This window comes from Propithecus coquereli, unplaced genomic scaffold (assembly GCF_000956105.1).
Source record: "Propithecus coquereli isolate 6110/MARCELLA unplaced genomic scaffold, Pcoq_1.0 Scaffold10, whole genome shotgun sequence".
Taxonomy (NCBI): domain Eukaryota; kingdom Metazoa; phylum Chordata; class Mammalia; order Primates; family Indriidae; genus Propithecus; species Propithecus coquereli.
In genome coordinates this window covers 4,626,221-4,640,705 of record NW_012133858.1, presented here as the reverse complement: position 1 = coordinate 4,640,705, position 14,485 = coordinate 4,626,221, and the positions used below count along the sequence as shown (strand labels likewise).

At 53.5% G+C, this 14,485-nt stretch overlaps 1 protein-coding gene across 1 annotated transcript in view; it reads left to right on the top strand.

The window, feature by feature from the left end:
- Nucleotides 1–14,485, top strand: part of ADCY5 (adenylate cyclase 5) — a 151,688-nt gene that overhangs the window by 109,608 nt on the left and 27,595 nt on the right. Inside the window, exons 8-12 of the mRNA XM_012642407.1 lie at nucleotides 1,972–2,112; nucleotides 6,225–6,247; nucleotides 7,091–7,235; nucleotides 8,475–8,572; nucleotides 11,652–11,739. Coding sequence (XP_012497861.1) covers nucleotides 1,972–2,112; nucleotides 6,225–6,247; nucleotides 7,091–7,235; nucleotides 8,475–8,572; nucleotides 11,652–11,739 — 495 coding nt within the window. The remainder of the gene's footprint in view (nucleotides 1–1,971; nucleotides 2,113–6,224; nucleotides 6,248–7,090; nucleotides 7,236–8,474; nucleotides 8,573–11,651; nucleotides 11,740–14,485) is intronic.

Genomic DNA, 14,485 nt, shown 5'->3' with positions numbered 1-14,485 from the left:
TTTTTAGTAGAGACGGGGGTCTTGCTCTTGCTCAGGCTGGTCTCGAACTCCTGAGCTCAAGCAATCCTCCCACCTCGGCCTCCTAGAGTGCTAGTATTACAGGCGTGAGCCACCTCACCCGGCCAATACTGTGTATTTTACCTCCATCTCTCTCCTTTTCCTTTTCCTAGGTGGATGTTTGCCGTTATTTCTCTCTCTGTCTCTCTCTGATACGTATCTGTATATCAGTGTCTGTCTCTGCATGCACCTGTGTATCTTTGTTTCTCGAACCTCTCTCTTTCCCCCCTTTCCCTTTCTAGCCTCTTTCTTCCCCTTTGTCTCAGCCCACACTTGCTGAAATATAAAACTGAATTATTAGCAGACTTCAGTGTTCTATTTTTAATAGTGTCATGTTCCATGTTCTAAATTTTTAAAGTGAATGATAAGAACATTTTATATTTCTCCCTAAATTAAAATGCCTTTTACTTGTGAGTCTTTCCATGGAGTGTGTCTGTTGGTCAGTGCCCTTTGATAGGGAGGAGCTTCCTCATTTCTCTTCCTAAGAAATAAGACTAGAGACAAAATCAAGCTATGAGAAGAGTTCAGAGAAAATCTTGGATGACAACAAAAGTAGATTTTTAAAGGGGGGCAGTGCTGTTTGGGGCAGGTGCCCATGCCGAGAGGGACAGCAGAAGTTCACCTTTTCCTGCACACCCGGGAGACGGATCCTGGGCCCTTTGCAGGAGCTGTATCAGACCCCTCCACAGACACCAGGAAGAGGGATGGGAAGATTCTTCAGGGCACTTTGGGGAGAGCCCTTCATGGCCTGATGCATTTGTAGACATTTGCTGGTTATTCGGCTAGAAAATCCTCCCAGGCCCTTTTCGTCCTCCCAGCCCCTGGCTCGCAAGGCCTCCAGCCCACCCTCCTGCCCTCCACCCTGGGCCCCCTTGCTCTTGCTCCTCCAGCCTGGCAAGTGGCCCGCAGAGGATGAAATGGAAGCAGAGAGAGTGACAGCCCCTAGCAGTGTCAGCTGAAGCAGGCTGAGTGCCCCCATCACCTTACCTGATGAGGAAGGAGTTGGAGGGAGGCCGCCTCAGGCCTTCCAGTGCCTCTCCAACCCCCCACCTCTTGCACTCATTTGGAAGGATGGACAGACAGACAGAGGTGCTGGGGAATGTGTTGGCTCACAGGCAGCTGACTGAATCTCCATTTGCGCATTCGTACATCGTACGTACAGTGTGTGTCAGCCCTAGAATCTGTAACTTCACTCACCCAGACCTCCTGGGAAGCTGCCCTCTGGGCGGCAGGGGCCTGCCCTGCTGCCCTCTCTGCTGGAACGTGCCTGTTTTGGAGAAGTTGAGCAGAAGTTGGAATCCCAGGTCTCCTCTCCTTCTGTCACCCCCTGGGCACCTTCAGACTCAGGCTTTGCCCACCCCTGAGGCTGTAGGGAGAGCAGAGCCTGTTGTGGCACCACAGGTTAACAGAGACCGAGTTGGGAGGCTCAGGCATGAGCTGGCCTGGCTGCCTGGGAGAGCAGAGGTGAGGCTCAGCCCCTCTGGCCCTCCCACCCCCAGGGGGAGCAGAGGAAGCACAGGCCTCCGGGAACCGAGGCCATCCATGGGAGGGAAGGCCGTGAGCACTGGTTCTGAGGCACCAGCGGTAGCATCTGTGGTCAGACTTGTAGGAAGAACTTGTACAATGGCAGTGTTCCCTTTGCTTTCTCACGAGACCAACTCTCGTATTTGCTGCTCCCCTCGGGCCAGCCAGGGATGGCCTTAGGCACTTTGGAGGGATCTAGAATGCTTGCCTGAGAGAGCTCTAGGATCTCGGCAGACAGCTGGGCTCCAGGACTGTGCAGAGGGAAGGGGGCAGCTGCCTTAGCTCCTAACCTGGCCAGGTACCGTGTCCCTGGGAGAAATAAGGTGCTCCCTGTTTGGGCTCCTTCCATGTCCCTGCTTGCAGGCTGACATCTCTGTGTTGGTCTCCCAGAAAGAAGAGAAGGCCATGATCGCCAAGATGAACCGCCAGAGAACCAACTCCATCGGGCACAACCCGCCACACTGGGGGGCCGAGCGCCCCTTCTACAACCACCTGGGTGGCAACCAGGTGTCCAAGGAGATGAAGCGGATGGTGAGTGGCTGGCAGGGCAGTGTACAGGCAACATTCTCAGGACCAGGGCCTCCCGTGGGTGTGAGGGCTGGGTCAGGCCCCTCATATTGCCCGCGGGAATCTGGAAGGAAGCCATGGAAGGAAGCCATGGAAGGAAGCGGAAGTGGGGTTCACCCCAGCTTTGGACTAGGAGTCGAAGCATCTGACTTCTGTCCTCAGGTTCTCCCACCGTCTGGTGGCATGCCTCATTTGGCTTTGGAACAGAGTGGCGATGCCCCTTCCTCCCTCCGTCCCTCTAGGCAGAGCTTGCTGGTGCAGTCTGAAAGCAGGCCCAGCTGGTGACGCTCAGGGTCCAGCCAGAGCCCCCCAGCTGTGTCCTGGCACTCACTGTCTGGTGGAACCCTGGGGAGCTGGGTGGACACCAGCTTCCAGACCCCCTGCCAGCACCTACTGTATTTCTCGGGCCATTAAAACCACACCTTTGGCTCTGTTGTCAAACCATCAGAAACCATCCTAGTACTTTTGGGCAAGTGCCAGGTGGTGGTGCCCTTGCCCTCCCTGCTGAGAAACACCCCCGTGAACTCCAGCCTTCCACGAGGAGCGTGCAGGCTGAACAAGTGGAGGAGGCCATGGTTGGGATGTCAACCTCACCTCAAGGGACCCTGCCTGCCTTGGGGAACAGGCGCCCAGCCACTGCTGCACACACCAGGGGCAGGCTAATTCAGGGGGCTCTGCCTGGGCTCTAGCAGCAACGACAGAAAGATGGGTTCAGGGGGTGGGAAGAAGAGGAGGAGAGACAACAAGAAGCCAGGTTACCGCAATGTTTTCTTTCTTTCTGTCTGAGAGTGTGGCTTCTGTCTCTCGGGCACACTGCTCAGCTCAAGGGCACCTAGTTCCCAGGTGGGAGTCGCCCACTGGGGGTGCAGAGGAGGGACGGTGCCGGGAATGGGGTGTGTGGCCACTCTTTGGAGAAGGTGGGGCCCCAGGTGTGAGGTCTGTGGAACAGATGGGGTTGACGTTGCCCCAGAAGGGCTCAGGGACAGACTGCATGGGAGTGTAGCCCAGTCCCCAGACAAGAGCAGGGTCCTAAAGGAGGGCACAGGCTGGGGACCCAGCCACTCTGCACCTTCCTAGCCAAAAAGTAGCAGATGACACGGGTTTAAGGAAAATGTACAGGAGGAAAATTAATAGAGTCAAGACCTCCGTTTAGAACGCAGTAAAGCGGCATCTGCGGACACCCGCGTAGCGAGGGAGCAGAGTGGACGAGGCCCTCCTGCCCCAGGGCTCCGGACTGGGACATCCGCAGACCTGGTCAGTGCCACCAAGGGCTCTGGCCACCAGTCTCCTCTCCTGAGAGCCCTCCTCTAAGCAAAGAGCAGTTGGCCAACCCTCCCTGTGGTCGTCCCCTGCAGACTCTGCCCCCTCGACCTCCATGGTCAAGGGGACAGTGAGGAGGAGGGGAGGACTGCGAGCAGGACAGCAGCGGGAGGAGGGGAGGGAGGCAGAGAGGTGAGGGAGCCAGCAGGCAGCAATCTGCAAGCAGGAAAGGGCCGGGCGGTTTCCATTTCTAATCCTTGGAAAGGTATTTTTTAGTGATATTTGGTACAGGTTGCATCTTTAGTTATTTCAGAGTCTTAGAGAGGCAGTTTGGACTATAAGTGTGGTTTGGTGGGCATATTATTCATCGTTAGGACAAGGAAGCTTGGGAGAATTAGCAGTCAGGGCTATAACAGGGAAGGGCAGTCTCAGGGAGAAGGAGGCTGTCGGGAAGGCTCCTGTGGTGGTAATTGCTGTGCCCAGCAGGGAAGGCGACAGCCTGTGGGAGCAGGGGCTCCCCGTCCTGGTGGGCCTGGTGTCCCCTGAGGGGTCTGGCACCAAAGGACAGCCTCCCGGCCCCACCCCAGCCTGGCCAGTGGGAGTCTCTAGGTTGGGGATGGAGAGAGATTCCAGCAGCTGCCACACAGGCCACTGGCTTTTGGTATTAAACTTGCCTGAAATCTTTAGGACAGATGCACAGGAGAGCTCGTACCCTGACTTGCCAGTACGGGGTAAGTTTTATGAAAAACAGTCCACTAAAGGTGGGGTAGGTGAGGGGGAATTCGATAGAGCAGTGACCAAGAGCAGTTGGAAAGGAATGAACCTGTAGTTAGCAGTTTACTTACATCTTTTTCCAACTTTCACTCAGCTTTTAAAATGCAGCGATGAGCTGTGCTGGTTTGTGTTTAGGTACAAGTGTCGTAAGGTCTTTAAGGTTATTTATTAATGAAAAGGTTGCCAGGGGAAAGACTCCTGTGTGCACTTTAGCTCATGTAACCAAGCCTAGGAACGGACTGCAGGACGGAGCCCAAGTGCTGCGGTGAGGGGACACAGGCTGGGAGAGGTAAGAAGTAGTTGTCCTAGAACCAGTCAGTAGGTGGTGGGATGTGAGCCCAGTCTGCTGGACTGTGTCCTCAATACTCCGCTGCTGTGGTTTGTGGACCAAAGTGTCTTCTGACCTGTTATCAATTCACCAGCCCCACCTGATGCTGAGCTGTCCACACCAGCATGGCAAGCGGTATGGTTAGAACGGACATGGCTCCCTGCTCAGTGCGAAAGTAAAAAATGGGTCCCCAACACCAGCCTCAGCAGATGACCAAAGGAGCACTGGAAAAAGTAAAAAACAGGTTTATTAGAAACATTTCAGGTTCATTTTTGGGCTGTAGGGACCAGCATATGTGTAGTATAGCACAGTTGTTCTCAATCCCAGAGTAAAATTACTGGCCCACGGGTGGAATTCAATGGGCGATCAATCGAAAGAGAGCCCGCTCGTCCAGCCCGCAGCTGCCCGGCCATGCCGTGCTCCGAGGGACCCTGGGAGAGTCGAGCATGGGCCTGCCCTCCAGAGGGAGCACTCAGTGGAGTGACACCCCCTCCTCCAGCCAAGGCTGGGGTGGGGAAGTGGGGCTGGTTTGCAGCTGAGGTGGGGGGTGGGGAGGGCCTGGTGATCCTTGGAGGATGAAGAGAAGCATCCGGCTTGCCTGGGCAGATGCTGCCAGGCCTTCCTGGGCCGGATGCAGGCAGTCTGGGAGGACCTCAGCGCCCATAGCTGATCCTTGGCAGAGGCTGCTGTGACTCTAGGAGCCCTCGGCTGGGAGCAGAACAGAGACAGAGCACCTCAATGCCACTCAGGCCCCAAGTCTGTTTCAGCGCCTAGTGGCTCTGGCTCATGGAGAACATAAATCCCTTTCTTTGTATTTTTAAACCATGTCCTCACTGGGAATGAAGACACGTGTGTTCATTTGGATTTTGGGTTCACCCAGCATTTGCCGGACTCCATCTGCCCAGCAGAGCGCTCCTCGCTGGGCCTCAGAGATGGGCGCCATCCGGTCGTTGTCCTGGCAACCTGAGCCTCTTCTGAACCTTGTTGTCTTGGGGCTGCTTGTCACCTGCACTGGCCCCCGGTTGCACCCCCACCGCTGCTCAAACCCCCACACGTGTCTCTCCCTCCGTGGAGTTCATAGATTAAATAGCACTTGGAGTGTGCGTCGGTAAGGGCCCTTTCCACGCTCACCTCTGCCCCGTGGACAGGAGCGACAGAACAGTAGTCAAACCCATGGCAGCCGGTGCCTCCTCCTGAGTCCCCAACCAGCTCTCGCCCTTACAAGAACATGTTGATTCTCAGATACCAAAAGAGCTATTGCAGGTAACTGGAATTTAATTTTTTAAGTGCAGAACTTGTGAACTGTAGATTTTATGTATGCTCTGTGTGTGTGGGGGCAGGTGAGTGTGTCCACGTGTGGGGGATTTCTGATTTCCGTCTGTGTAAGAGGCAGAATCGGGAGGGGACCCTCCGAGCCCAGGGCCCAGAGGGCAGGAGAGGTTTGGGGGAAGCGGGAAGGAGTGAGCACAGGGACCGCCAGCTGAGACACAGGGACTGTGCCGTGGAGGGATGAAATCACAGTGCACCCAGCAGCCAGCGCAGAGCTGTCTCTCAGGGAGAGCCCGGCGGCACTCACCAAGTGAAGGGAGGGGTGTCCCGGTGGGCTTAGAGAGATGGGCCGCGCCCCCTCGCAGCCCCTGCTCTCCGAAGCCCCCATGCCTTCAGTCCTCTCTGTCCTCACAGTCCTCTCTTTCTGTCTACCCTTCTCTTTCAGGGCTTCGAAGACCCCAAGGACAAGTGAGTAATATGCCTCTTTATTCCTGCTCCCCAGTCTGGGGGATATCTCCAGGGGGTCTGCCTGATCCCTCAGTTTCCCCACGCCCCATGGAAAATGACCCCACACGCAGTCTTAGCAGAGGGGGAATGGAGCCCCCCTCGCCAGCCGCCAGGCCAGGGCGGAAGGGCGGGGCCTCCGCATAGCTCCACCGCACACGCACGCACACGTGCACACACGCGTGTGGCTCCCTCAGGAACACGCAGACCTTGCACGGTGGTCAGCAGTGCCTGACCCGTCCAGTGCCCTGAGGGAGTGCCCCCCTCTTCCTCCTTCACTCCCCGGTTCTCAGGACTGTCAGAAATTCCACTCAGGGGCTGGGCTCTGCCCTGAGAAACAGAGTTTTTAAGTTCAGCACCCAAAGACCAGGAAGCTGCTTCCCAGGCGTGCGCTGAGCTGGGTTAGAGAAGCCCAGAGACGTGGTCCTGCGGCGAAGTCGCGCCCTCCCATCCCGGCCTGAGAGGGTGACGGCCCAGCTGGGGAGTGAAGAGCAGAGGCTGGCAGTGTAGGGGAAAAGGCGGTTAAACCTTCGATGATAATTCACATCGTTATTATAACTTAATAATATGATATATTAATAGAGTCAGGGTGGTCAGTGAGGCTTTCCGGCCAGCGGGTCTGCGCAGCTGTTCAGGGCGCAGGCCTGGGCTTCCGGCTGACCTGGTCTCAGCCCCGGCTCCCTGCCCTGCTTTGGGCTGATCGTGGGCGGCTGCCAGGCCTCTCCGGTGATTCCGGGTGGATGCACAGAGCCAGCCCTCTGACCGCGCCCTGGTGGTCAGCCTGTGTCTGTGCCTCCTGCTCCCCAGGAATGCCCAGGAAAGTGCCAACCCTGAGGATGAAGTGGACGAGTTTCTGGGCCGCGCCATTGACGCCAGGAGCATTGACAGGCTGCGATCTGAGCATGTCCGCAAGTTCCTCCTGACCTTCAGGGAGCCTGACTTAGAGAAGAAGGTACAGCACCCAGGGTGGGAAGGAGGCCCCGGCAGACACTGGACCAGGCGGAGGGGGACGAGGAAACAGGACACTCCCTCCTCTGTCACCAGCAGCGGAGGGAGCCTCCTCTTGCCACCTCAGTTTCCCCAGCTCCGATGATGCACTACCCAGGGGTTCTAAGGAGACTTTCTTGGTTGGAAGGGACAATCTTAACCTCTCTGTGCCTCAGTTTCCTTATCTGGAAGATGAGGACATTTAAAATACTTTCCTCATAGGATCATAGTGAGGTTTAAATGAGTCCATATGTGTAAAACACATAAAATAGTGTCTGCCATAGTAGATGTTCAGTACATCTTTGTTGCTGTTTGTTATTATTGTTATTATCCTTATCTTATCAGTGGGCCACCCAGCCGCTCTTGGCACCCTGGAACCAAGGTATTAAGGTCGGAAGGGATAGTCGAGATCACCCTGTCCCATTTCCTTAGATTGTGAATGACAGAGCTAAAGCCCAGAGTGGTTGGGTGACTTTCTCTTGGCTGCCCAGTAAGGTAGGGAGAGAGCCGGAGCCAGACCCTGGTCTGACAGTTCTCTTTGCACCACGTGGCAAGGTCTCCCCAGTGTTCGGTTAAAATGGGCTCATGTCAGCTTTACAAGAGGCAAACCTAAGTAGCTGGGCACAACCATGGAAAGGACAGTATTACGCTACCCGCAGTAAACGGACCTGCTTTAGGTGTTACTCTCCGGGTGACTGTGCCAGCCCGACCTCCATTAGTGCGGCTGGTTGGTGTCATGGGAGGAGCTAGGGCTGGGAGGTGGGCCTTGGATGTGATTTTGGACGTCAGGGGACCACTCTGAGCCCAACTTGCTCATCTCTGAAGGAGAGAAAATAGCGATCCTGTCCCCTTCCCAGGCTGTCGTGAGGGTCCCGGTGATGCCTTAGACAAGCAGGATGTTGCCCAGCCTGTGGGGGGCACCCAGCAATGTGTAGCCATGTCATTGTGAATTACTCTGAAGGTGACCTGGCCTGCAGAAAGTTTCTGGCTTAACACAACCTGAGTCCCTCTCAACTGCCCTCCCCCCAGGCACCATCTTATGGTGATCTGGGCTGGTTTCTTGTGATCTGAGTCTGGCCCTGGTGCTCGGCCTTCCTGTCCTGGGAGCACAGACCACAGCAGCTGCCCACGTGTGTCTGGGATTGCCTGGCTGGAACCAAGCTGGGTGCCTCTGCCCCCACTTACCCCACCCATCTCCTCTCAGTACTCCAAGCAGGTGGATGACCGATTTGGTGCCTACGTGGCCTGTGCCTCGCTCGTCTTCCTCTTCATCTGCTTTGTCCAGATCACCATCGTGCCCCAGTGAGTGTCCCCATCTGTCCTGGGCTACCAGGGGCGGGAGGGGGTGGTCACTTGGAAGAGCAGAGAAGGGGGTCTGGGCTGTGCTTGCTCTGACAGGGAGACAGGTTTGTGAACGTGTCCTCAGTGGGCCCAGGAAGCCAGTGGTCTGACTTCTCCGGGCCAGGGGGGTCACGGGCTCGCTCAGGGGCGGAAGACGTCTCAGGGGGTGTGCTCAGCTGCACAAGAGACTCCTCATCAGTCCATCACTTCATCCCATTTGAGCCACACACCACTGCCCAATCGAGTTGCCCGAAGTGTTCACCAGCCTGGTTTCTGTGTGACCTTTGGTTCTTGTGGGGAAAAGAAAAATCAATACGGCTTCAAAAGATGAAGGTTTTCCACTGCTCTGGATATTTCAAAGAACGGATTTCAGGTTCTGAAGGCCTTTCAATAAAGAGGTGCTTCAGAACTCTTCTGAGGACTGGCTGTGTCATCAGGAGAGCTTGTGGCTTCTGTGAAACTATTCTGAAGTAGGCAGTGAGGCTTTTGGAAATGAAGTGTTTGTTAAAGAGTCATTCACGGTAGTCGTGCCTGGAAGAGAAGCATAGTTGCCTTGTGTGCGTGTGTGTATACATTTGTAGGTGTATATGGAAATACGCATTTTTACTTTTTATTATGTAATTAATCAAACACATAGAAAAGTAAATTTATTAATATAGTCAACACTAATACCCTAGATATAACAATTGTTAATATTTTGCAATGTTTGTTTCATCTATTTTTACTCTGATTTTTAAAAAGTAAATTTAGACACAAGGACATTTTGCCTCCAAAACCTCATTATACACCTGTTTTAAGGACATTTTCCTCCTTAACCGCAATACCTTATACACTAAACAAAATTAACATCAATTCCTTTCATCTAACATCCAGTCCATATTTAAATTTCCCAAATTGTCCCCAAAAATGTCTTTTACTTTTAATTTAGTCATAGCCAGGATCAACTCAAGACCGCTGGATGCATTTGATTCTGTCTTGGAGTCTTGCTTAATCTAAAGAGTCCCCACAACCACCACCTTCTAGTTTTCATTTTGAAATAATTGTAGAATTATGGAGACGTGACAGAAGTAGTAGAGAGAGTTTCTATACATCCTCTATCCAGTTTCCCCTAATGTTGACAACTTACATAACCACAATACAATGCTCAAAACCAGGAGGTTAACACTGGAGTAACACTACTAACGAATACACAGACCTTACTCTGATTGCCAGTTTGCCCCCAATGTCATTTTTTCTGTTCCAGGAGCCAGTCCAGATCCCATGTTGCACCTAGCTGGTGTATCTCCTTATTCCACCTCTAATCTGTGATAGTTCCTCAGCCTTTGCTTGTCTTTCATGACCTTGACGCGTTCGATGAGTACTGGACAATTGACTTGTACAAGAGTGTATCGATTTGGGTGTGTCTGATGTTTTCCCATGAGTGGGTTGTATGCATTTTGTCAAGGTTCCCACAGAAGTGATGACGTGCCCTTCTTAGTGTGCCATGTCAGGAGGTACATGATGTCAACATGTCTTACTACTTAATGCCTTTTATTTTTAATTATGCCTATTAAAAAGATGAAAAGTTGCCCCTTACATTTATATCTGCTGTCACTGTCAGGATGCCAGGAGAAGCCAGACACTGACAGCTGGCTCTGCCCTGGTGGTGCAGCTCAGCCCACTGCCCTTGCACTGAGGCTGTGCAGAGCTGGTGGGATTGGGATCCTTATTGGCATCAAACCCCATCTTTCTGTACTGACACAGAGCCACAGGTGTCAGTAAGCCACCTGGGTATTTTGTCCCATTGCAGTTGGTAGTCCCCAAGCTTGAGTGCACATGTCTGTCTCTGCAGCATGGCTTGGGGACTGGGTCATCCCAGTTACCCGCTCTGTCTGCAACAGCTTCATTCCCTCTGCTGGCCACAGCTCCAAGTGGCTTAGACATTGACAGAGGCCATTCTCCAGTCATCCCTCTCTGGGGAAGCCTTAAAAGCCACGTTAAAGGTCTTCCTCTTCCTCTGAAGAGAATCCTTTCCCCTTGTTCCATTCGTTGGAGGCAGCTAAGTGCCAGCTTCCAATGGAAGCCCGGAACAAAAATGGTGCCGTTGGAATCCTCCCTAGAGATGTTCGCCTGCCTTCTCAAGTCCTTAGCTGGGTTTTAACTCGCTAACAACACCTGGCATCTTCAGACCACTCTTGCTCCCTTGAAAGGCTACCTGGTGGCTGGTGGCGTGTGCTGTACCTCGGCCAGCCCCTGCCCTAGGAGGGCCAATAGGAAGTTCTGGACAGGAAGTCATGTGCAGCTCTTTCCTCCCAGGGTTCCCACTCATGGTGGCTGTTAAGATGGATCACTTGTGACCTGCATCCTAGTGGAGGGGCAGAGGGAGATCCTCACGTGTTTCTTGTGGAACTGCCTACGAATAGGGGAGCAAAGACTGAGCAGGCATTGTGGGGTCTGGTAGTGGGAGGGGGCAGGATTTGGGGACTTCTGAAGAGACACATCATCCCTGCTTCTCAAAGAGTGGCTGGCCGGGCTGCTGACGTGACATTTTCATAAATGAAGGCCATTTATCAAATCCGTTTCAGCTTTCGCAGTTACTCATGAAATCATGAGTGACGACTTGAAGGGAATAACCAGGTGGTTTTGAAAATGCTTCTTCCAAGCTAAATGAAGCGTGTCTGTGAATAGCTAAGAATTACGCAAAATATCGACCAGGTGTCACCTGGTTCTCCATTTAGCTCCTTGTGTTTAGCTGCTGTCCCCACTGGAAGATGACAGGAAGGTGGGAAGGGTAGGAGCCAGACAGCTATGGAGAGGACTCCTAAATCCGTCTGCAAGGCTGCATGAGCCCTTCTCAGTGAGTCAGTGGAAGAGACGGGGCAGTGGGCTCAGGGGAAGTGGAGCAACTTCAGGTTCCCGCCCAGGGGCTTGCAGAGCCCAGCACTCTGGAGCAGTGAGGACAGACACTGGGAACCTGCTGCCTGCTTGCCAGGAAGATGCTGGGGAAGCTGTAGCCCTGCCACCAGGAACTGACTTCTTCCTCACCTCATCTCTTCCCCAGCTCCGTGTTCATGCTGAGCTTCTACCTGACCTGTTTCCTGCTGCTGACCTTGGTGGTGTTTGTGTCTGTGATCTATTCCTGCGTGAAGGTGAGTCCAGCTGACGCCTGCGCAGCCCTGATAGGGGCCGCGAGATACCCAGGAGCCTCGAGTATTGTGCTTGGCATGGGGGCGGGGGTATGATGCTGGTCATACCTCTGGATCGGCATTGGCACAAAGTAGCCTGGAGGCGGGTAGTTTGTCACTGGGAGCCTTGTTCTTACTGGACGCCTTAATTTGCCCTCGCAAATCTTTGCAACCACACGATACTGTCACCGCTGCTTCTGTCCGTCCCCTCAGTATCAGGTAGGATGCAGGAAGGGCACCTGTCACAAAGCCTGCCACAGAGCAGTGGTCAGTGAATATTTGCTGAGAAAATGAGTGCAGAAGAGATCTCTCTCTACACCCACTTCAGTGCTCCCATGTGCTCTGGAATTTTCCCTGGAGGGGATCTCAGAGATGAAGAATTTTGAGCCACTGTGCATATGGATGAGCAGCGAAGCCCCAGGGTGGTTCAGTGTTTCGGGTAGGGCTGCACAGCTGCCTCACGTCGGCCCCATAAGTCCGGGAACAGGAGCACGGCTCCCTGTTCTGTGTTTTTCTCCCACGCCCTCTCTTAGGCATGCCATGTCCCCCGTCCAGGCTGCGTCCCTCAGTGGGCCTGGCGCCGGCCATTCTGGTCTGTTGTAAAAACCACTCAGGTGCCTTTTGCCTTGCGCACCAAGCCCTGTCCTCATTTCCTTCCCCAGCGGTTTAAGAATTCCCGTCAGGGCCAGCCTGTGCCCTCTCCAGCCGCGGCCGAGCCTTTGGGGCCTCCCCACGCTCACTGGAGCTGAGCCCTCAGGGTGGGGAGGGCCAGGCCCAGCATCGCTCCCCACACACTCTGCAGTGAGCACCAGGTTCTTCTGGACGGAGGGGACCTCTGTCACCTCCAAAATCCCCTTTCTCTCTCCACTCTCCACACAGGCTCCTTCATTAGTCTGGTGACTGCCCAGTCACCTCATGGTCAAGGTCTTGGTGGACCGATTGTCAGAACTGGCAGGGGCCTTAGGAGTCACCGGGTGTGGGTCACCCTCATACTGGCAGGTACAGAGTGGACACCCAGAGAGGGGCAGGGCCAGCCAAGGTTACAGGGCAAGTCCGTGTGGGAAGCGCAAGTGAAGCCGTGTGCCCAGCCAGTTGCTACGGAGCATCGTGGGTTGACCCTCGTTCCTGTCAGTCCACCAGCACCGCTTCCTGGAGGCTAGCCTCCTTCCCACCCATACTCAGCCACCTCCTGCCTCTTGGTCGTGCTGTGTGAAGGCTCCCCTAGCCTGCTTTATCCAGGGTGGGCAGACCCGCTTCATCCCGTGGCTGTGAAAGGACAAGCTACATGCACAGCAGCCGAGAGGTGGGAACAGCCCAAGTGCCCATCAGCAGATGAATAAACAAAACATAGTTTATAATCACAATCAAACGTGATTCAGCCATAAGCAGGAATGAGGTGCTGTTACATGCTACAACATAGATGACCCTGGAAAACATTATGCTGAGGGAAAGAAGCCAGACACAAAATGTCGCATATTGTATGACGCCACTTATATGAAATATCTAGAACAGGCAAATTCATAGAGACAAAAAGTGGCTTGGCAGTTCCCAGTGACTGGCAGGAGGGAGAATGGGGGAGTTATTGCTTAAAGGGCACAGAGTTTCTGCTTGGGGTGATGAAAGGTTTTTGGAAATACAGGGTGTCCCAAAAGTCACCATACATAGGGAAAAATGGGAAATTGTAGCTAAATGTACCTTTGTTTACAAAATACTCATTACAAAATTTTACAAAGTTTTTCCTCTGTAAAATTTGGGACACCCTATAGATGGCAATGATGGTTGCATGACACTGTGAATGTGATTAATACCGTGGAATGGTACACTTAAAAATGGCTAAAATGGCAAATTTTGTTATATATTTTGCCACAATAAGAAAAAAGCACACCCTAGCTAAAATGCCCTCTTAAAAGTTTTTTCGCTGAACTCTAGAGTTCTTAATTCTTTAAGATAAAGCTGTGAACTGAGACAAAGTCATTTTTTGTTTCTTTGTTTCAGGCAATTCATTAGCCCATTCAAATTAGGATCGAAGCTATATGTAGTCTACTGTTTTCTAACTGGAACCTAAATTTCCTCTCTTTTCTGTCAGCGGCTTGGGCGAACCTGAGCTACACTGATCACTTCCTCTTGAGTTCCCTGATTTGCACGCATGCCCGGTGGTCAGTCCAGGAGTTCCCTGATTTGCACGCGTACCCGGTGGTCAGTCCGGGAGGAGGCGGAGGACGGGCCCCCTCTCCTGCCTGCACCCCATGGCACTGGCTATTTGAGTTAGTATTTCGGTCTCGTTGAGTTCTTGTTTCCACTGTTCCAGATTAGTTATGAAATCGTCCCTGCTTCCTTTCGTGTCGTAGAATCTACCTACTTTGCTGTCAATGCCAAGTTCAGTAAGCCCGCTCTCAACTCCCTTATCTCACCAGGGGATTTTCCTGCCTCCATTCTGAGGAGGCCTCCGGTTCCTCAGAGGGAGGCCGGTGGAGGGAACACCTACCTCTCCACCCCCGTCCACGCACTGCCCCTCTCCACTCCACACCCCACTCCGCCCCCCATCCTTCACCCGGGGGAGCCTGCTTTTTCCATCTCACAGATAGAGGGCTGCAGTAAGACTCCGTTTAGGAAGAAGAATGCTGCCTGGCATGTTAGGCCTGGAGCCTGCTGCTCTGGGCCTGCAGTCAACACGTCCAATAGACTCCAATACCCGCCCTCGGGTCCTCGC